This window comes from Rutilus rutilus, assembly GCF_951802725.1.
Source record: "Rutilus rutilus genome assembly, chromosome: 2".
Taxonomy (NCBI): Eukaryota; Metazoa; Chordata; class Actinopteri; order Cypriniformes; family Leuciscidae; genus Rutilus; species Rutilus rutilus.
Window position 1 is genome coordinate 28418285 of NC_140210.1, and position 23926 is coordinate 28442210.

Here is a 23926-nt window from a genome sequence, read left to right on the forward strand (position 1 = left end):
TAAATTATGACAATTTTTGATAAAAAAAATCATACTAACATTATAAGTGCACTCCAGGAATCATTATAAAATAATAAAATAATGCAGTTCATGACCTCTTTAAAACCGTCATCTCTCCCGGTAAGATATGAAAGTGCTGCTGAGAGGGAATCTACAGAGTGATCAAGGGAATAACAAATGATGCTGCATCACACGCCTGCCTTGAAGTGAACTGTGAGCTCCAACTTTCAGTCTGTTTGTGTGCGTATATAAAATAAAGAGAGGAGTGGAACTATGAAACAGCATTGGAAGAAGATGGGCATTCAGAATAAGAAAGGATCCAAGAGACTGAGAACAGGACATAGAAAAAGTGAAGGAGAGTGGCCATTCATGATCATGCACCATGCATTCTTATCCTTTTCTAAATGGTTGCAGAAAAAAAAAAAAAAAATATATATATATATATATATATATATATATATATATATATATATATATATATATACACTGCTCAAAAAAATTAAGGGAACACTTAAACAACACAATGTAACTCCAAGTCAATCACACTTCTGTGAAATCAAACTGTCCACTTAGGAAGCAACACTGATTGACAATCAATTTCACATGCTGTTGTGCGAATGGAATAGACGACCGGTGGAAATTATAGGCAATTAGCAAGACACCCCCAATAAAGGAGTGGTTCTGCATGTGGTGACCACAGACCACTTCTCAGTTCCTATGCTTTCTGGCTGATGTTTTGGTCACTTTTGAATGCTGGCGGTGCTTTCACTCTAGTGGTAGCATGAGATGGAGTCTACAACCCACACAAGTGGCTCAGGTAGTGCAGCTCATCCAGAATGGCACATCAATGCGAGCTGTGGCAAGAAGGTTTGCTGTGTCTGTCAGGATAGTGTCCAGAGCATGGAGGCGCTACCAGGAGACAGGCCAGTACATCAGGAGACGTGGAGGAAGCCGTAGGAGGGCAACAACCCAGCAGCAGGACCGCTACCTCCGCCTTTGTGCAAGGAGGAGCAGGAGGAACACTGCCAGAGCCCTGCAAAATGACCTCCAGTAGGCCACAAATGTGCATGTGTCTGCTCAAACGGTCAGAAACAGACTCCATGAGGGTGGTATGAGGGCCCGACGTCCACAGGTGGGGGTTGTGCTTACAGCCCAACACAGATGAAAGCAGGTTCACACTGAGCACATGTGACAGACGTGACAGAGTCTGGAGACGCCATGGACAACGTTCTGCTGCCTGCTTTCATCTGTGAAGAGCACAGGGCGCCAGTGGCGAATTTGCCAATCTTGGTGTTCTCTGGCAAATGCCAAACGTCCTGCACGGTATTGGGCTGTAAGCACAACCCCCACCTGTGGACGTCGGGCCCTCATACCACCCTCATGGAGTCTGTTTCTGACCGTTTGAGCAGACACATGCACATTTGTGGCCTACTGGAGGTCATTTTGCAGGGCTCTGGCAGTGTTCCTCCTGCTCCTCCTTGCACAAAGGCGGAGGTAGCGGTCCTGCTGCTGGGTTGTTGCCCTCCTACGGCCTCCTCCACGTCTCCTGATGTACTGGCCTGTCTCCTGGTAGCGCCTCCATGCTCTGGACACTATGCTGACAGACACAGCAAACCTTCTTGCCACAGCTCGCATTGATGTGCCATTCTGGATGAGCTGCACTACCTGAGCCACTTGTGTGGGTTGTAGACTCCGTCTCATGCTACCACTAGAGTGAAAGCACCGCCAGCATTCAAAAGTGACCAAAACATCAGCCAGAAAGCATAGGAACTGAGAAGTGGTCTGTGGTCACCACATGCAGAACCACTCCTTTATTGGGGGTGTCTTGCTAATTGCCTATAATTTCCACCGGTCGTCTATTCCATTCGCACAACAGCATGTGAAATTGATTGTCAATCAGTGTTGCTTCCTAAGTGGACAGTTTAATTTCACAGAAGTGTGATTGACTTGGAGTTACATTGTGTTGTTTAAGTGTTCCTTTAATTTTTTTGAGCAGTGTATATATATATATATATATATATAAGTGCCTGTGAGCCGAAAAACCACCCTTGCAACTTTGGGCCGGCGGGAAGTATCGCGTGATATCAGGTCTCACGATGTAACGAATTGCTTTACGGCAAAACAATCTGCAAAAATTCTGTCATTATTGCGCTCCCTCACGCTGTTCAAACCCGAATGAAGAAGACGTTTTAAAGAATGTCCCATCTGCTTTGATGTCGTTGATCTATAGCCTCTGGTATCTTGAGAGTCGCCAACGAGTTTTTCGACAGTGTTGTCAAATATCTATTCCGAAGCTGTAGGGGGAGCTCTATAGAGAAACCTGCGAGCAAAAAGCGAGAAAGAAATTCCTGAAACTGCATAGCCCTGCTTTAAAGAGATCATTCATAATTTATTCACACTCATGTAATTCCAAATGTGTATCATTTTCTTTAAACTGTTGATCACGAAAGATGCATATGAATATATGCATAGCCTCTGTGCTGGAAATTAATGCAATGCTTACATTTGGTTCAGTAAATATTACTTTGTCATTCTTGTTTTTCTTGTCAAAGATACATTGAGGTGTCGCAGTACACTGTTACATTTAATAAATATTGATATCATGTTAATACTAAAGATAATATTGTAAATAATCAAGCTCCAGTAACTGGTTCACACTCCAATATAGTAGGCGGTGGTATTGCACCTTAACACTGGTTGCCACCTATAATAAAGTGAAAAAAACAAGAAAAAAACGTGTGTTGCTACAACTGCTACACAAGATTTTGTCGGGGAACATGGCAGGCGAAAGCTAGACACTCTATCTACACCAAAAAAGCTAACCCACTATAAATCATATATGTATGTGTGTGTACGAAACTTGGGAGCCCCTGGTTACCATTCATTTTAACTATATAGGAAAGAGCAGCATGAACATTCTGCCAAGCTCACATAGGTTTTGAGCGAAATGAGGCTGAGTAAATCATGACAGGATTTTATTTTTTGGATGAACTACCCATTTAACTTTTTTTATTATGCATTTAAAAGACAACTGATTAATTATGTGCCATGTATTTTCACACTATATGAAATGTCCTTGGGGCAAAGTGAAAAAGCTCTAGAAGAAATGCCAGAATGGCACCTCTTTGTTAAGGCAGTTGCTAGTGATAATGTAGCTGTCGTTTTAGGAGGTCAGCGGTTCAGGAGTTGCTCTTGAATTATCTTTCAACCTTTAAAACCTCTGAAAAGACATTGGAATTCAAATAACTAGCATCATTACTTTGTGCTATCATCTCACGTGGAAGCTTGCAAAGGTGAATACCCTCTGAAAGATGCTGCTGATTTAAAGCATTATATCTGTGATCAAAGCTCAAGGGCGTAGTAGGTTACAAAAGTTACCAGAACCAAACCAACGTGATTCATGTTATTATAGAACACTGACATCTGAGAAAAGGTCTGTGTATCAATGAGAAAAATATTCCAAGCAGGGATGTCTGTCTGTGATTGCAGACTGTTCATCAGCCTGCACCAGAATACTTTCAATAATATATGTGGGTTCCTGCTCTTCAAAGGGAACCTCAGATCAAAAATTAATCCCTCTCCATTGTGCATGTATTGGCCTTGGACATGGTCAATATATAGTTTCCCTTTGAAAAAAAAAAAAAAAAAAAAAAAACGTGCATTTTGCTTTGGTGTTTAGATTTTTTTTTTCTTCTTCTCAGTATCGAACTCGGTAAGTCTCGAGCACATGGAAACACATGTATTTCCCGTGGCAAGAAGATCAGGCCCAAAGATCACCACATGATAAGGGCCATTAATCAGCTGAACCTTTTTAAGTTCATGCTAGCTAAGAGCAGATTAGCATTAGAGGGTGACTTTAAAGACGTCTTTCTGATCTCCATCCATTGCATGCACGTGGTGATGTGAGGAAGGCCAGCATGACATGAATACTGAGTAGTCTACTGAGTAGTCTTTCCAGAGGCATGGAAGCCCTCTCATGCATGTGACTAATGTATGTATGCCCAGTCATCTGTCTCAATTGTGACCAAAGGCAAGGAAGTCGACCACCTCTTTCTAGAAGGGTCAGGCATTTTGCATCCCTCAGTGCTGAACAGTGCACTTAAGGGAGTGGAGCTTTATAAAAGGTGGGTTCAGTCCTATGGCTTAGACTAATGATAGTCTTAATAAAGCCCTGTATAATTGGCCCTATTTTCTTTGGCAACATTTAGCCTACATAAGTTGCACTCTTGCATAAAACGGTTAAACAGGTTCAGTAGACCACTCAAAGGGGTTTAATTACAAGGCGCAACATTTCTAAGAGGAAACTGTCTAAGAGGTATAGTAGGTACCGAGACAGAAACATTCACACAAGTGCGGTAAAGTGTTACACACGTGAGACATGTTGAGAGAGAAAATTGAGAGTTGTAAAACCCATTATATACCGTACGGCTTTTTGAAACATTTGATATAATGCAACGATTGTATGATATGGTCTCAAAGACAAGGCAGTTTAAAGTGTTTCATGTCAGACTGTATGATAATTTGTAGCCAAGATGGTCACACACAGAGTCCGAATGAAATTTCGATCGGATTGAAAGGGTTGGTTTATTCCTTTTGTAATCCGATCGAGAGGACATGTAAACACTTGACCGGATTGAAAACTGAAACTGCGCATGTGCAATGACGTTAAATAGCGTAATGACGCATGATGCGCAGAACGAGCTGTTCTTCCTGTTGAGTAAAGTGTCATATAAATAAGTGTCCCGTCATTCTAAAATTCTCATTTCACTCCGCGTCTGTGAAGTAAAGCAGGACAACGTCCCACCAGTCCTTGTTTTGGATTCTCATCCACAGGGCATTTTTACTGTGTGATAAATATAAGCAGCACGGCAAAACGGTTAATATGCTGATTGTCTCCAAATCATGACCAGAGACGGATTAATATTACGTCTGCTGTTTAAAACAAATAAAGAACCAATAGAGGAGAATAGTTATGTGCGAACAGCGGGAAACTTTGTATATTTGTGCAGTGTGCGCATTAGTGTTGTCACGATACCAAAATTATTGTTTCGATACCGATACCAAGTCAAGAATTGCGATTTCGATACTTTTCCTGAAAAGGGAGAAACACTCTCAAATATCATTGCTATGCTTTATTTTAAAACCGGGACAACATTATAATCATATAACAGACTAATAAAGGAACATATGAACAGCAGATATATTAAACATTTGAACAAAATATGAAATATAAAAAATGAATTAGAGCAATGACATTCAAGGTAAAAAAATAATACATTTAGCAGCATTATCTCAGTTATCATAAGAAACATAAGAGTTAGCCTACCGGTAATAACTTTATCTTGATTCTGAACTTTGAATAAAAATATGAACAGCGATTATATTAAACAATGTTTAATATTGGTAACATATTATGATAAGCCTCATTGGTGATATATTTGACATATGGGGAGAGAGTTGTGGAAGGCCTATACTTCATGTTAAGCATAAATATATAGCAGCAAAGACAACGTCGGCAGTGTTGACGGCAAAATAGGCTACAGAATATTTCGTTCTGTATTGAGAGGTGCAGTATTTGAAAATCGATCATATTTTTTTAAATTACATTTATATCTGCATTTATGTCAAAACCTAGAGACTTTCAAACATCAAAATGTCATTTATTAATATGTATTCGTGTCAAAATGACATATTTTCCTATTCTATTTTGCCTGGAAACGCTTCCAACACGCTTGCGTGTCGCGTGAAAAATAGGTGTTGGTTCTATTTCTAGCATGCACGCGTTTTCCGCAGGGCTCGGGCGCGCGTCACGCAGGCAGTGTGCTAGCTATTAACCTGTTAACATGGTTAACCTGTTAACAAATAAAAACGGACACGCCACGCATCCAGTGTGTCGCCGGCCTTACAAATCTGGAACGCGGTCATTCTTAGAAGTATCGATACTAATAAATTTAGGAATCGTGACGTTTTTAATTTCCGAGAATCGCGATACTTTTGAAGTATCGGTGCACCGTGCAACACTAGTGCGCATGTCAAAAAATCTAGTCCGATTTGAAACTTGTGACATATAAATGCGATTACTTTATTTATCGTTCATGTTAACACCGTATTCGGATTCATCAGTCGTATTGATTTCATTCCGATTGAACCAAAAGGTGTCCATGTAAACATAGCTATTGAGGCAGACAGCATAAAAATTAAAGACCCCTGTGGTGAAAATCATGTTTTTAATGTTGTTTATATGTCTATGTGGTGTTTTTAATAAGCTTTATGACAAACCATGCGCAAATTTATAAGTCAACACCATTGCTGAGTATTTTCTTTCCTTAAAACTGCAGTAAAAAAAAGACACAGTTTGAACACGGTTTTAAATCACCGATGTTTCTTGCGTCACAACCAATCACATCAATGTGCTAGCGGGCTTTAGCATATCATCATCACTATGCTCTGAAGCAGGGAGTTCTCAAGAGAAGCCTGTTTTTTTTTTCCCTGTTGATATGAAAAATCAGGTACATTTAGTAATATAGCGGGTGAATTATGTATATGATGTATATAATGATGCTATGATGAACTATATGCCTTTCTCCACTGAAGTTGTTTAAAACGTTTTTAAGGCTATATCGGGATAGTGTGCTGTCTGAGAGACGTCTTTGTGCACATGCTTCGGACGTGTCAGTCAGCGTGAGTAAGGTCATTTTGTTCACATCAGCATGAGTTTGAAAATCACATTTCATTGGTTCAGACCCATGCCAGTAAGAATTCACTATGAATATTCACAAAGTTGGAATGCTGCGCTTTACAACGATACCAAACTTGTGCTGAGGGGAAGTGCCATTCTTCGAAAAGCGAGCAGAGAAAAACGGCAATTTTTCATGGATTATTAAAACAAAGGACAGATTTAGGACGGTACTCCTCTCAGAAAACATACAAATAAAGATATTTGTAGATGCCTGTAGCTCGTGAGTAGCCCATGTGCATTACGACTTTGCCAGCACGGGTCACGTTTGGTCAATGTGTCGGAAGCAAGACTTTTATTTTTACTTTTACCTGACCACACAGTGCTCCCATTCTCCATCATTGTTATTAGTTTACCGTCTCTGTTTAACTGTTCTGTCTTATACGTTATTAGATTGAACTGTTAAACAAAGCATAGAACTGTTAAACTAAGAAAGTGAATGGTATATGAAAAACCATTTGTTTTTATATTATTAGTAATAGAAATGCAAACACTTTAATACTTTATAATACTATGTAAAATAATATAATGCTCCCACACTCCATACCCCCCACCCCCTCAATGATAAACACACCTACATCTTTTATTTTTGTTTATTGGAAACTTGCAAGTACAAATACTGTACATTACCAACCAAATATAAACACATCTTTATTCACCTTTTTCCATGATCATTTGATCAACTGTGCTTAGCAAAGTGGCATATACATATGCAACAAATGCCCCTTAATACAGTTTAACATGCTCATTACTCAATATATTTAATTATACTTGGTGTTAGTTTTTTAGAGTACTGTTTTTCTCTCTGTGTGATGGTGCCCTTGATGAATTCATTACAAAAAAAAGTTATCTGTGTCTGGTGAAGATAAAACACAGACTGCAAATAAATTACCAACATAGGCAGAGTGTGTGTAAGGCTGGGTAAGGCTTGCCCTTCCATTGGCCACGGACTTTAGACTAGCGTAGAATGTTTTTCACTCTAACCATTGACTGTTGTTGCTTCTGATTGCTTTTAGAGGGAAATACTTTCTCCATAACAGTAGCATATATACTCTGAATAATGTCAGGTTTCTATTTGCAACGTGTTTGGCTACATTGCTCAATGCTGCAAGTCACCACCATATATGTTAAATTGAACGCAATGGCTAATCGGAGTAGGGTTCCCATGGGTCCTTGAAATCCTTGAAAGTTTGTGAATATGAAAAAAAGATTTCAAGGCCCTGGAAAGTTTTTGAAAATAAACATACATAGATACAAGTCCTTGAAAGTGCTGGAATTTATTTTTTGTGCAATAAGTTTTCTGTAAAAAAATCCATATTATTCCCTCCGGTCCGCTAATGTGTTAGGCCTATTTCGTCAACAATTTGTGACCTATGCTTACTAGCTTGCCTGATTTACGTTAGTTACACACATTTACGCGCTACGTTAAGTGTTTCCCGCGTGAGGTACTTTGTGTTGTACGTTGCCATGACGCTCACACACGCAAAACTGTGACAATGTATCTTACAAGGTAACACAATGTAACCTTGCTCTCACTTGAAATGTGTCCCCACATTAAGTCCTAGAATTTGAGGGTATTGGACCTGGAAAGTCCTTGAAAGGTCCTTGAATTTGAAGTTAACCAAGGTGTGGGAACCCTGTCAGAGATGTTTAAAGTCCCTGTAAAGTCAAAATTAAGTATGTGTTCTGAGTTCTGTCATACCACCGAAAAATGTGTTATTAGCCACCCAGCCCAATTTCAATGATTAAAAAAGCCGCCAAGTAAATAAAATAAGCTATCAAAATCTCGAAAAAATGAGCAGTAGTCTCTGCTCTCAAACGCTGGGGGCGTGTCCGCTGGCTGCGCTGAAACCACGCCCACTCGCGGGAAATATGACTCGCGCACAGCTCGTGGATGTCGGCGCGACGGGAGGATGAAGGCCGAAGCGGACAGCGGGAGATAGTCGGTTCGGCCCCATTCACCAGTAACAGCGGATTATCAGTGAATTCCAGTTGTCTCCAACGAAAGTAAACTATCCTGATCTCTACAGAGGCGGGTGTGGTGGTGATCATCAGCTCTCCATCAAGGTAACGTTAGCTCTTCACAAGATAAATCCACCTCTTCTTGATATGATCATTTTTCGGAAATTTAAATAAGGACACCGATCTGTTTTCTAAGTGATTGCATCCAGGGAATACGCATTTACATGACGAAGGCATAGCCAGAGCCGTGGCCATAGTAGCTAGCAAACTGTAGGCTGTCTGATAGTAACTCGCGATTGAGCGATAGGCTAATTAGTGACTCCGTGCGTCATCAAGTAGGGGCCCAATCAAGCTCAGGGGGTCGCAGTGCGTCATCGAGCCCCCGTTTTAGCCCCGCCCAAAAAATCCGGCTCACAGCAAGGGTGAAAAACTGTTAAACGGTCTAACTCCACAATTTAGTACTTCACAGTTCTCAGTCTTTGTAACATGTTTTAGCAATACATTTCTAGCACTTATAATGTGTTTAGAATTTTTTTGTAGAATTGCCTTTACAGGGACTTTAAGTTAGCACTGTTTTGAGGGGTGAGTGTATTCTGAGTTCTGCACGTGACAAAGTGACGTCACTTTGCACAGGCCCCTCCCACGACTGTTGACGGACACTGCCATTTCATCATAGACCCACCCTGAGTGAGCTGAACACAGTCCGCCATGGTTTTGACGCTGGAGCAGGTGTAGACAAGAATGTCTCCTAAGCAATTGAGGTATTTTGTTGTTGGATGTAAGAATGAATATAGCAGTCGTCATTTACTCCCAACATCTGAGCCACTGAAGATGCAGTGGATTACTTTTGTTTTTGAAGGGAATGAGTCCCCCCAATCTACCTAAATGCGTATGTTTGCGCAAATCAATTTACATCGGACTGCTTTGTGAATGAGGGTCAAATCAGGCTTTACTAAAACGTTGTTACTAAAAAAAAAAACAAAAAAAAAAAACAATTGCGCCTTTTTCTTGTAGGAGCCAATGGCTCCTTATTTGATTACATTATTTTGTCTAGAGCTCTGGCTGGAGGGACAGGCTCTATTGTGTCCTTCGCCAAGATTATCTGCACACTGGACAGGGACGTCTTTGCCTGCCACTGAGGCAGAAAGGATGCCACTGAACTTGGGCAGGTGCCTGGTGAACTGAATCGCATAGCCGAGTCAGACTGTTCTGAAGAGCCAGTGCAACGGATTGAGGAGCATTAACCACCCAAGGAGCGGACAAGACACCTTCTCCTGGAAAAGCACAGCTCCCACTATCCGTTTCACCCATTTCCAGGGCGCTTCAAAAGCCGGTTCTCGGCTCTCGCCTGATGAAGGGGCAGCATGGCTCTTCTGTGGGAAGCTCGACTCTGCAGCCTCGCTATGGACTCAGACTACAGCAGAGTTGGTGTGGCTGCCCCAGGCGGATACCTTATGCGATGAGCAGACAAAGCATGGGACCTCTGCGGCCTGTAGGTGGAATCAGCCATCAAAATAGGATATTTTACTTTAATTTGATGTTTTTTGTTTGGCAGTCGTTGCTACGAGTAATTTTTGTTACATTTATTTTTTAATAATAATTCAGGAAGTACCTCTAAAATAACAGTGCTTTTCTGTAAAACATTTAATGTACATTTTTGTAAAAGTTTTTTGCACTTCATTAGGATATTTTACTTTAATTTTATGGTTTTGTATGGCAGCCGTTGCTGCCAGTCATTTGACAATTAAAAAAAAAAATGTTTTGCTTCTTTTACAGTGTGGCAGAAAATCATGCTTTCTGCAGTTTAGAAATCACAATTTTATTAATATCAATCACACATCCCTAGTTTTCACACTACCTGAACATTGTCGGAGACTAAGAGTCATTGCCAAGACCATTATTTCGTCATCGGTGTACAAACATGTCACAATAGGCACTCAAAGACAATTTTGCCCTTCGACGAGAAATCCTTTACAATCACACAAATTTGTCTCTGTGGCAAAATCATGGCCAAAATCGTACAGTGTTAGTTTAAGGTAAATTAAGATTGAAACATTTTGATCAGTCTCGCTAATTAACTAATCAGTTGTAGGATTACTAGTCGGCCATCATGATCCATCTCTAATTAGAACAAATTTGCATGAAAAGTGTTAAATAAAAGTTAAATGAAAAAATTATTGAGCTAAGAATGAAAACAAATGTGTATTGTATTGTGCACAATGCAAATTGTATTGTTTACAGATAAATCTTAAGTCTTAAGACTTGCTGAAGTCAGTAATATTGCATTTTAGTGTGTGTGTGTGTGTGTGTGTTTATTTGCTTATGTCTGTGTGTCAGACTGATACTGGGATCTTCCTTAACCAAGCAGTGCTTCACAATCCCTCTTAGCACTTTATCAAACCACAGCTTTGTGCAGAGAGTAGACAGTGCCGAGTTCAAGACCTCATGAAAAGTGTGAGTGGGCTGAAGAAGTGGTGTGTGTGAGTTTATTGAGGTGCTTTGCTGTATCGATCACCCACCCAAGTCCCTCTGAAGAACATGCCAACTGGGTGTTGAGAAATGCAGTTTAAGATTAAGCCAAATATATCATCTGACGACGGGCCCCAGTCGTTTGCTGAATCTCTTGAAATATGTAGAAATATGTCTATGGAGAAATTAAGTTAGTGCTTTTTGAATAGACGTTGTCATCAAGCACAGAACTTGTGAAAGCCTATTTAAACTGTCGTCTATAAAAAACAAAAATGCTGACCAAGATGCCTTTCCGACCTCTGAGGGTTCTATTAAAAATGATTTTTCAAATTTGGTAGAACAGGCCATTTGAGTCCAAGGCAGTGATGGGTGAAGATTGCATTTATCCAATGATGTTTGAGTTTTACAGTGAAAAAGCAGCCATGGTGTTTTGGTCAACTTGGACCAAATAAAGTGCTCTGTGTCAAGCGTGGGTGTTATCAGTCAGCTTTCTCTCCATTACACGTCATCTCTGTTCGGGCCAGCCACAGGCCCACTGATTATTAAGAAGATGCTGTCAGCAATCTGTCAAAGCCTCATCAGAACTTTATTTACTGGTACATATGTTCACAAGTACCTATAGTCACGTGGCATTTGTACAGTCATCAGGCTCACATGCTCAGCCACTTGATGAGAACATGCTTCTCTCTCCTGTTGTCATCTTTGCCTTGTCATGTCTGAGGTTTGGCTCTATATCAGAGCAGATGGACTTGGGCTAATGACCACAGCCTTATGAAACTAGCGCCGAGCCATTACATTTTGTTTACTTGTCATATGCATTGTTTAGCATGACACTTGGGCAAACTACAGTACAACCCCAACCCCACCCTACCCTAGAATTGAATGTAGTACATTTTTCCTTGATGGACCGACTGACCATGAAAAACCTCTTCGCTAAGAAAAAGCTACACCCGCAAGGGCAGGGTATTGATACACATTGGCTAATTCTTAGATTCTGATTCACATGCTCTTGATTTAATTACAATTTTGCACCCATCAGTCCATTAAAATATTCCATACATCCTTTAAAATGTTCCAACCATACGTCAATCCATTTAAATATTTTATATTACATCCATACGAAATTCCATCAGTACATGTACACTACTGTTCCATCCATATTCCATCCATCTGTCCACCCATTAAACAATTCATTTTATGAAATAAATGTTTTTCTCTAAAACACGTTGGCCACAATTATTGGTACCCCTAGAAATTATTATGAGTAAAATATCTCTGAAGTATATTTAACTAGATGTACCGCATCGCGGTACAAAATATGACCGCCGCTCAGGCCTGCACTGGCTTTCCACAAAAATAAATGACGTGGAGTAATTTGGCTGTATTGCGTGTTTATGTATATACCTAAAAAAAGTAATAGTATGTGCATGTCTGTCTGTGTGTGTGTGTGTGTGTGTGTATGTGTGTGTGTTTGTGTATGTGTGTGTCTGTGTGTGTGTGTGTGTGTGTGTGTGTGTGTGTGTCTGTGCGTGTATGTATGTGTGCGTACATGTGTGCGCGTGTGTGTTTGTGTGTGTGTGTCTGTGCATGTGGATTTGTATGTGTGTGTATGGGTGTGTGTCTGTGCGTGTGGATGTCAGTGTGTGTGCATGCTTGCGTTTGTTTGTATTCCTGCATGTGTGTGTGTGACAGTATCATCCTAAACCAGCAACCCTTCGCTCAACAGCACCATCTACAGGCCGATGAGTGTACAGTCACTAAATGTGCACATAAATGAATTTATTTTATACCCCCCCATGGATGAAATTCTACAAAACTTAGCAGAGGATACCCCCAGAGGATGTCAAGTTAATCATACACATGAAATATGGTGCAGTTCTGAACATCTCCACTGAAGATAGGGGCGATTAAAGCAGAATAATATTGCATTTTCATTTTTTATGGGAGGGGCGCAAATCACAAATGAGTGATTATGGGCTAGGTTGATGTGGGCCCTTAAGAGCAACATACCATAAAAATTTCTTCATCCTCGGTGCCACGGTTCAGGTAGTTATTTAGGAAAAACTGAATTTTTTTGGGTTTGGGGGGGCCCAGCGCAGGGGGGGAGTGGCCCCCGGGGACCAAACGAAATTTTTCCGTAGAAGTCTAGTGGGGCTACATGCCCACCAAATTTCATGTTCCCCGGTGTTTCAGTGTCCCTGGTATCGTTGACGAAAAATTTACGGGGGCCCCAGCGCAGGGGGGGGAAGTGGCCCCCGGGGACCAAACAAAATTTTTCCGTAAAAGTCTAGTAGACCAACATACCATAAAAATTTCTTCATCCTCGGTGCCACGGTTCAGGTAGTTATTTAGGAAAAACTGCATTTTTTTGTTTTGGGGGGGCCCAGCGCGGGGGGGGGAGTGGCCCCCGGGGACCAAACGAAAATTTTCCGTAGAAGTCTAGTGGGGCTACATGCCCACCAAATTTCATGTTCCCCGGTGCTTCGGTGTCCCTGGTATCGTTGACGAAAAATTTACGGGGGCCCCAGCGCGGGGGGGGGGAAGTGGCCCCCGCGGACCAAACGAAATTTTTCCATAAAAGTCTAGTAGACCAACATACCATAAAAATTTCTTCATCCTCGGTGCCACGGTTCAGGTAGTTATTTAGGAAAAACTGAATTTTTTGGGGTTTGGGGGGGCCCAGCGCGGGGGGGGAGTGGCCCCCGGGGACCAAACGAAATTTTTCCTTAGAAGTCTAGTGGGGCTACATGCCCACCAAATTTCATGTTCCCCGGTGTTTCGGTGTCCCTGGTATCGTTGACGAAAAATTTAAGGGGGCCCCAGCGCGGGGGGGGAAGTGGCCCCCGGGGACCAAACGAAATTTTTCCGTAAAAGTCTAGTAGACCAACATACCATAAAAATGTCTTCATCCTCGGTGCCACGGTTCAGGTAGTTATTTAGGAAAAATAATCACACATCATGAACACACACCCGGAGCGGTGGGCAACCATTTTTTGCTGCGGCTCTGTGCATTAACTCCCCCCACCTACATTTCCTGCCGGCCACATTCCACATTCCCCTTCATATTTACATTTTTTTAGCAGACCAGGGTGACTAAGAACATGAAATTACCCAGCCATGATTTCCTGTTTCACAATAATATAAATATGAGGAAATACAAAGGCCAAAATCCCTTAATTGTCCATCACAATAGGTAAAACCAATTAATATAATTCTGATGTGCAGCAAAAGATTGTTGAGCTTCACAAAATGTAAAGTGGCTGTAAGAAAATAGCCAAAGCACTCAACATTTCCATGTACACTATCAGGGCAATAATTAAGAAGTTCCAGGAAGTCCCCAGGAAATGTTACAAATCTGCTTGGAAGAGGACGTGTTTCTATATTGTCTTAATGCATGCCAATGATCACAGCTGGAGAACTGCAGAAAGTAATGGAATCTTGAGGTCAGAAAGTCTAATAATAATATATAGTATAGCATATTCAGTTGCCAGACACTACTGGAACTTCAACAGGACATGGTTCTATGGTCAGATGAAACTAAAAAAAACCCCCGCTTTTTGGCAGCAAACCCACAAGATGGGTTTAGTGCACACAGGGATAAAAAAAAAAAAAAGTATCCCATGTGTACGGTTAAATTTACTGCCGGATCTTTTTTTCTGCTGGAGGTCCTGGACATCTTGTTCAGCTACATGGCACCATGGATTCTAGCAAATACCAACAGATAAAAAATCAAAACATGATGGCCTCTGTTAGAGCCATGGTTGGATCTTCCATCAGGACAATGATCCAAAACAAACATCAAAATCAACACAAAAATGGGTCACTGAGCACAACATCAAGGTTCTTCCATGGCCATTCCAGTCCCCTGGCCTGAATCCTTTAGAAAACTGAAGAGGATAGTGTATCAACATAGGCTTGGGGATTTGAAGGAACTGGCGTGATTCTGTATGGAAGAATGGTTTCTGATCTCTTGTCAGGTGTTCTCCAAACTCAAAAAAAAGGAGAAGACAAAGAACTGTTATCTTGGCAAAAGGAGGTTGCAAAAATATTGAATAAAAGGGTGCTATTGATTTTGGCCAATGTCTAGTAGAGAATAACATTTACTTTACCTCCCCCTCCCCCCTCATTTTCAGTTGTTTTACTTCAAAGAAAGGTTAGGTTTTTGTGATTTAAAAAAAAAAAAAAAGTAAAAAGGATTAACAGTGCATAATTTTTACAAGCTTGTTCATATTTACCAAGGGTGCCAATAATTCTGACCACGACTGTATTCCTTCATGGTTGCATCATGCATATGAGCTGTGTTGTGCTCCATAGGCATACTTCCCTCTGTGGGATCTCACAATAATTGGTAATTTAATAAGACATTTTATAGTCTGTCAGTTTAATTTAAGTCTGTGTGTGTGGTAGCTTGTGAGCTTGAGAAACACATCAGTTATGTGTCTTCCCTTTATAACACGTGATGTTAGTCACTGCGATGTTGCTTAGCTGAGATGGTCATCTGGCCCCTGACATTTCCTAGAGCGCTGGACTGTAGATGGACTCCACTGTGTCAGGTCATCTTTGCATCATCCTAGAATTCATGTCTCGTCATTAAGTGTGGCACGTTTGCGTATGCGTGCAAGAAATTTTTGGCCATCCTGTAGAAGGGCCAAATATGATCTCTTATGTCACCCTTGCCACTAGTTCATAACCCACCATGCTTTTTATTTGAAATTAGTAAACATCTAGCCCATCTGCTGGGATATCTCAGTTTACTAAATCATTTAATTTTTTTGTTTTGTGGGAGGTAACTATTATTAGCAATAGCTTTGTTGTGAAAGGACCGATCACAGTCCTTCCCCATCAATGTCCATTACTGTTATAACTCTTTGTGATGGTGAGTACAACGTCAACTCACATTAAAAACAATGAGATGTGAGTTGGCTGGCATCTGCTGAGAGAGATCCAAAAGTCCATAGTCCAACAGGTTTTTATAATTTATTGCCTTGGATATTTTAGTGTTTTTTTTTTTTTTTTTTTTTTTTTTTTTGTTGTACAGCAGCAGACATCAGTGCATCCTAAATGTTTTTTATTTATTTTGTATGTAATTGGACCTGGGTTGAAGCCCTGATTTCTGTTTTGTGCTTCTGTGTTCATGTTGCTGTTCTCAATCTCGCAATCAAAAAGACAAAACACTAAAAAGCAAAAGGCATTTTTACATAAATGTAAAAAACTCCCCAGTTCTTGTGTTGACCATTAATTTTTGTAAAAATGTAGATGCCCCTCAACCACCTGCCCACAGAAATCTCATCAGTTCTGTACAAATCACGTATTTGCATATTTTTTATTCAAAACGGTAAGTTTGTCGCACTGATAATATTTTTATCTGCAAAAACCTTTTTACCTACAGCTTTATTATGAAAGGTAAAATTATTTTTATAGTTTTTTGTGGGTGTGTGTTGTTTTTGTTTTTAGAAGTTTTTATTTTGATATTGAACTGCTTATATGAATATAGTGATGTACACACACAGTAACTGTTCTCATACGTAACTTGCGGTTGAGTACGTGAGTTATCCAAACCAGGAAGGAAGTACCGCAACTGAGCGATTCAGCCAAGGCTCAGATTGATGACTCCTGTGATCAGGAAAGTCTGTTTCGCTAATCAGTTTGACTGAATCATTAAAAAGAACAGCACAAATCAAGCAATGTATCTGCACATTTTTGAGAACAGTGTAATATAATGTTTTGTTGACTAGTTAAAGTTAATACATATTACATAATAAAAATAGCTATATGTTTTTGCCGCGCAGCTCCGCTCCGTTCCTGAATCGATCTGCCGCAAATGCTAATTGACAGATTTGTGGAGGTGTATGATGGATGATTTATGACGGAAAGGGTATATCATGGAGTTCATGGCACTCTTTCAGTTCTATCTTTATTTTCAAGCATTTTCTTTCTCATCCAGTAGCTTATTTGCACCAAGTCTAAGTTTGGCTTATATTTTATTTATATATATATATATATTTTTTTTTTTCTTATGTTAATGTAATACATTTAAAATAGAATTGGAAACAAAAAATCTCCGTTCTAACATTCCACATGCTCTGAGGTGAGAAGCAAATCCAACTGTAAAACGCTGATTCACTCTCTTAATTAGAGGTGTTTGAGACAGTCGTCTCACCCTCTCATCCCCAGCTGTCTGCTCAAGTGACGTGTGAATCTTAAGCCTTCTCATACACTAGCTATGACTAATTACTGAATCTCTCTTGTGTTAGATGTCCTGGACCATTTCTAATCCAACAAGATGCTCACTTCAAATTGCTGACAGCGAAAAATCCAGCATTTGTGCTACGCTTAGCTTTTGTCCTGCAGTTTTTTTTTTTCTGTGTTTTTTTTTTTCCTTTGTTCACTAAAAATGCGTGCCTTAGTAATTATGGGTCATTTGCTGGGCTCTTTGCGTAATTAGAAGTAATTGTGCCCCGGTACAAGGGAATTAGCTAAGCTTTACTCTCCAAAGTAAGCCCCATGCTTCCGCTGGTCTTTGTGAGGCACTTTCACTCATCATACAACTGGCTTAGTGACATCAGTCAATTAGGGCCATTCATGGGATCTCAAGTGCCTTTTTTGTTATTTGTTCGTCCATGTGATGAGTGGACAGAAATGTGGAGTCTCTGTTCTTGAGAGTTAATTATATGTACTGGGTGGCTCTTAAGCAAACATTCTGACTCTAGATATTAGGGATGCACCGAAATTTCAGGCAACGAAAATGGCATTTTTGTTTTTTGGTCGAAAAAGAAAAACGTCTGAAAATATATGCTGCCCCTCCCCTCTGTGTTCAGCGCTCATGTTTCACTCTCTCTCTAGCCATCATCACAGCGCGGTGTGACGCTCAGTTGCTCACGGCCCATGCAAACGTCGGCTCATTGGAAAAGTCTGCTCAAATAACGCACAGACAAAATTTATATTTGTATACTTGTTTGCAATAGCCCTACTGTGCTGTAACATGGTGTGGTATAGACCTTATGTAGCCCCGCCCCTTTTCAGGGCTGCACTCGTTGACTGCACTGTTTTCCGATCTGTATTTTCACAGCAATCTTGCGTATTTATGAATGAACGGCTCGTTTTAAAATCTTCCCGGTTGACTGACATTTGTTAAGACATCTGCTTTAAACATTACAGTCCTCATGATAACTTTCGTTAACTTTACATTAAGTAAATCCACTTCAAAAGCTAATTACTCCTGGACAGCAATACCATAGAAATATACAGAGCAACCGCAAAAAACGGAAGTTAAAAAACAATATTCTAAAGATGGCTACGCCCTTGTTTCTCTGGCGCATAAGGTCTATAGCTGTGCTGGGCAACACTGTTAATGATGCTTCCCCCTCGGTCACTGATCCAATTTTTGTCCAATTTTAGCATTACTTTCAATAAAAGTGTGATTTTATTTTATTGGCTTGTATTTTTTATTCAGTATCATTAAAATGATTTAATTTCATTTAAAAAAGTCTAATATTAAAAGCATCTTTGGTTTCGGTTTTTGGCCAAGTGCATCCAGTATTTTCGGTTTCGGCCCAAAATTTTCATTAAGGTGCATCCCTACTATATAGACCAACGTGTGAGATAACATGCTTACTTGGTTGATTGCATGGAAGCGCATGTCCCCCCTTGTTTCAAAATCTACTGAGAGCATGTAAAAGGATAATACATATTTTGTGTTTTTTAATGGTTGTGTAATTTTGTGTACATCTCATTTGTTATCATTAAATTGTACTAGTTATCAGCATTAAATCGATCATTGGCCGCCTTGATTTTTAGATATCAGCATCTGACTTTGACAAACCAATGCTGACCGACCACAAATTTTAACCAGGAAAATATTGAAATACAGATTACCTGTAAAGCCTGAGATTCCTGACGTATAATTCAATCACTTTATCGTTTAAAGGTGCTCTAAGCGATGTCACGTGTTTTTTAGGCCGAAACATGTTTTGTCACATACAGCAAACATCTCCTCACTATCCGCTAGCTGCCTGTCCCCTGAACACACTGTACAAAAATGTGGTCTCTGTAGACAGTCCAGGCTTCACAAACGGCAACAAAAACAAACTGGGCCAGCCTGGACCACGAAAACATAACAAACAGTGTTCCAGCCAATAACCGACAAGAATGGTTGGGGGGTTAGCACATGAAGGGGGGTGTGGGGAGTTGAGGAGAGAGAAGCATGAAGAGGGAAGTTAGCTAGAGGAGAGATGTCCTAGACAACGACTAACGTTAGAATTATATTCTCTTGAATTTTGATATGGCCAACATACAACCAAAGATACGACGTTCCGATGAACAAATAGCAAAGAAGAGGGAAAAAGCAAAGTCCAGAATTTACATCGGAAAAGCACGGAAGGGAGGGGGAGGGGACGGGATGAGGAGGAGGGAGGGTCGAGCTAGCCTCCGTTTTGTTTGAGAATACTTCGAATGTCAAGAAGTGACGTCACCCAACGTCGCTTAGAGCACCTTTAATTGGTCTCAAGATTTTAAAGGTCACCTGAGATTTTTATGTGAGGTGGTAACATAAGATTTTTGCATTTTATGCAGCTGTACATCAAGTGCATGTATATCAGCAGCAAGAACACATTTGTCTGCATTCTGTTTAATGATTTCATGAAAACCAATAGCAAGCCAGCAAAAGCAATAGAGAATTGTAGTGTCCATCTGACAGAGCTGTCTGTGTGATCCATGATCCATGATAACAACCATAAGGACTGCTCAACAAAACTAGAACAAATTCCAGCATCTTTAGAATATCCACTACCAACACGAAAACTCCTGCTCAAGTATACGTGATACATTACTGTTTTAAGCTGTGTCATATGATGGTTTATAAATTGTCAGTGGTAAATGGTCCCTATGACAGAGTGGAAGGAGGATGGTTTGTGTGACATTGTGGGCTTGATATTTGGCTACTTCCTGCCCACGATGTGGTTCATTGAACTTGATTTTGTTGTGGTTTCGTTGAACTTGGATGCTATGAATGAATGACTGAGAGGACCAAAGGGAGAGATCTAGATCAAGAGAGATTGCCTGACATTTAAACTTCTGAAATGCACTTGACAGCAGCTGTCAAACTCTTTAACAAATCACTGAAGCTTTTTTTCAAACATTAACCCTGATACCTCCTTTGCCCTGTATAAAGTTGTCTGTATAAGAATAAGAAAATCTTTTTAAACTGATGATTGGCTTGTGAAAATATGGCTCCGTAATATCCTACTAAGTATTAGGAGAAGATGAGGGAACATAACAATGTTCAATTACTTTTAAATTGTAACATATTTAGATATAAGTGTAGAATAAGTTTAGGATGATGATGCATTTGCCAGTGTATTATAAAGGGAAATCCTTTATAAGGATAAATACCCTACCCTACCCCTATCCTACCGTAGGGTATATGCGCATTTCGAGTATTGGATTTTTCCATCTCCTGCTTTTAGATCTTCTCTCTACACAGTTATTCAGTATTCTGAGTTCAAATCTCTCTGAACATTTGTGTGTTTTAATTGATTAGTCTGCTCTGGTTCTGCCTTCACAGTGTCTGGTTTTTGAAGACGCTCCAAATGGAGTAAAGGCGGGTCTGGCAGCTGGAATGCAGGTGGTGATGATCCCAGATGATAACCTGGACCGCAGCCTCACCCAGGAGGCCACCTTGCTGCTCAGAAGCATGGAAGAGTTCAGACCAGAACTCTTTGGTCTTCCAGCCTACCCATAAGGACAGTAATCACAGCAGTGATTTAAATTCCACTATATCCTGTCAATTAAAAAAAAAAATATATATATATATATATATAATAATTATGGAATCAGGCTGCAGTGTAGCCTCTGCAATCAAAACCAGGAGAAACTAATCTCTACCATTATTTCTGTCAGTCATATATTTGCTGTTCAGGGACAAAACAGAATGCTGATTGTTTCGTGTGTTTTTGTTTTTGCTTTTGTTTTTTTTTGCTTAAGCCAATCTTATTCCTTTGACCACTTGAATGACACAGAGGCAAATTTTGATTATGCTGCTCAATTAGCCTCTGTTGTACCATTAGGCCGTATTGACATTTTGCATTTCAACCAATTACAAGGTGTCATCTTTCTTTCTTTCTTTCTTTCTTTCTTTCTTTCTTTCTTTCTTTCTTTCTTTCTTTCTTTCTTTCTTTCTTTCTTTCTTTCATCTAATTCAAATGCAGTTGGTACTGTTTCGAGTGTCTCTGTGTATAAATCTCAAATTCGATGCAAGCTCACAACTTTCCTGTCATGGTTTAAATTTACTGTAAGTGATGGTTTAACAATCCCACTCGACCAGTCGTGTTTTCTATTAGCGTTACCTTTCCTCCTTGCAAAGGTCTATTAAAATACCAAAGAGATTTTTGGAGTTTGAACCATGTGGCATAATCCAATAAAGGGGATGCGAGACCGCAGTCGTCTTTCATCTTTCTTCCAATGTCCGCCCTCACAGAGCTGGAGTTAGCATGTTCACTCGCTTCACTTCAGCGCTGTCCAACATCAAGCCTGTCTTCTTTCAGCCTTCCCCTCTGGTAAGAGGAAAAGGGGTTTTGCCAGCCTCCGCATATGCCATGTCCTTTCATCCGTAAAGATGGGGTAATCTGGAAAGCTTTTCCTTCTTTAGGACTTTTCACTCCATGAAGGTCTTTTACATGTCATTTCACACCTGAAGGATCTAGGGCTCAGGGTGTGAGCGTCTGGGGCATTTGTTAGTGTGCGTACTACTGCACCAGTGTTAAAAATTAACTTTTTTTTTTTCTTTTTTTTTTAAAGAGCAATATGTTCTCAGGTGAAAATGATTTTCATGGGCATTTTTACCTCTATAAAAGTAAAGGCTATAAAGGCTTTTTTTTTTTTTTACATATAAAAAACTTAAAACATTACATATAATACAAATAAAAGTATTTCCCATTTGTCAAATTCTTCAGTTGAATACAAAAATAAAACCTGTTATCCATTTGTTAAATATTTCAACTGCATTTTAAATAATTTCCTGTTACCTGTGTGAGATTATACAGGTCTCTATACTTTCTGTAATTTCTGACCCTGGTACACACACACGTCTATGTGTGTATTGGAAGCACTTTTGTGTGCAGTGCATTCATTTAAATGCGTTGCCATGGAGAATATTTGTATGGTGTTTCAATAATTCCATTATGTTGGTGATTGTTTGATTGATTGGATGAGATTTGAAGCAGGACTTGTAGTGCCAATTGTGAGCACACTGTGTGTGGATACATATGTCTGTCTAATACAGACTGTGCACCTCCATTGTGATGAAGCATACAGTACTTGAATGAAGCACACGTTGTGCATTTTTTTCTCTCTATGTTTTGTAAAGGTCTAGCTGAACAAATTAAACGACTTGTTTTCATTGATCCCTTGAGATTTCAATAGCATATGACTCCTGCACAATGGAGTATGACATGCAACTAATAAATCTGAGCTAAAAGAAGAAATTAACATACTGTAGCATTTTCTTTCTCAGTTATTGCATTTATTATTTTAATGAGACCATCTTAAAAACACATTTTAAAGTATTAAAATTGGCTTTTCTAAATTTAAGGCTTTAAATTATTACTTTTGATTAAATATTACAATACTTGGTTGATTGGTATGTGTATGCAGAGCCGTCGCATAGGCTGTGCGAACTGTGCAACCGCACAGGGCCTCGCGCCACTAGGGGGCCTCGCAATCCTGCTGATTTTTTATTTATTAAAAAAAAAAAAAAATGTTTTGTTTTTTTGTCCCCACCACTTTTTAAAACATCTCGCGGCACGAATGTACCAATTCTACAAATAAATAAAACATCTCCAGTTAACTGGCAGAGTATTCATTTCGTTCGTTTTTTTTAATAAGAGACGATCTAGCGCTGACATGTGTTTTTTAAATCAAGGGATCAAAGTGGTCGTTGCCGCTCGCGCACACTGTCTTCACTAGGACGCGCGCTTCAATCAGTTCCGGATACTCAAAACATAATGCACACAAACGTGTCCATGCTTGATATACAACCACTAATGAACATAATCGGTTTTGATGAAAAAAAAAAAACTATATGAGTGCGGATTCGAACCTAAAATCTCTGGCACGCTAGACGAAAGTTCTACCTCTGGACCATTCAGATACACATCTATGAAATAGCCGGATGTAGGTATTCACACGAAAATTCTCGAGCTGACTTGATGTAAAGCCACTCGTTGCACAGTTGATTTTTTTTCCCTCTGAAATAAATAGCAAAAAGTCATAGCTGACACTATGCATAATTATGCTGTATTATTCTACTTGATAAAAACGTATTGCAGCGAGATTATGCGTGCAATAGAACTAACGTTAAAACAGCTACGTCCGTTTGACTGTTATTCATGCGCAATTGAGCATCCACATCAATGAGCAGGGCCTCGCATTTCAAGTTCGCACAGGGCCTCGCACCCCACCTGCGACGGCACTGTGTGTATGTGTATGTGCATATACATATGTGTAAACATATATCAAGATTAAATGCTATTCTTAAATAAATAATTTATTAAAAAATAAACCATTGATTTTTGAACTCGATATTTACTGTATTTTTGTATTGATCCAAATTATGGATACAATTCATTTGGGCAAAAGCAAATTGTCTTCAGAAGACAAATCAGTATTTTATTTACATTTTTCCCATTATGTTCCAGCCCTTTACTATTCATACAGTTCAGTTGATCACCGGCCTCATTTATAAAATGTTGCGTAGAAATCATC

At 39.8% G+C, this 23926-nt stretch overlaps 1 protein-coding gene across 1 annotated transcript in view; it reads left to right on the plus strand.

Annotated features, from left to right (window-relative positions):
* Window positions 1-21599, plus strand: part of pudp (pseudouridine 5'-phosphatase) — a 43065-nt gene extending 21466 nt beyond the window's left edge. The window contains exon 4 of the mRNA XM_084396275.1: window positions 20730-21599. Coding sequence (XP_084252401.1) covers window positions 20730-20906 — 177 coding nt within the window. The 3' untranslated portion in view covers window positions 20907-21599. The remainder of the gene's footprint in view (window positions 1-20729) is intronic.
* The last annotated feature ends 2327 nt before the right edge of the window (window positions 21600-23926 follow it).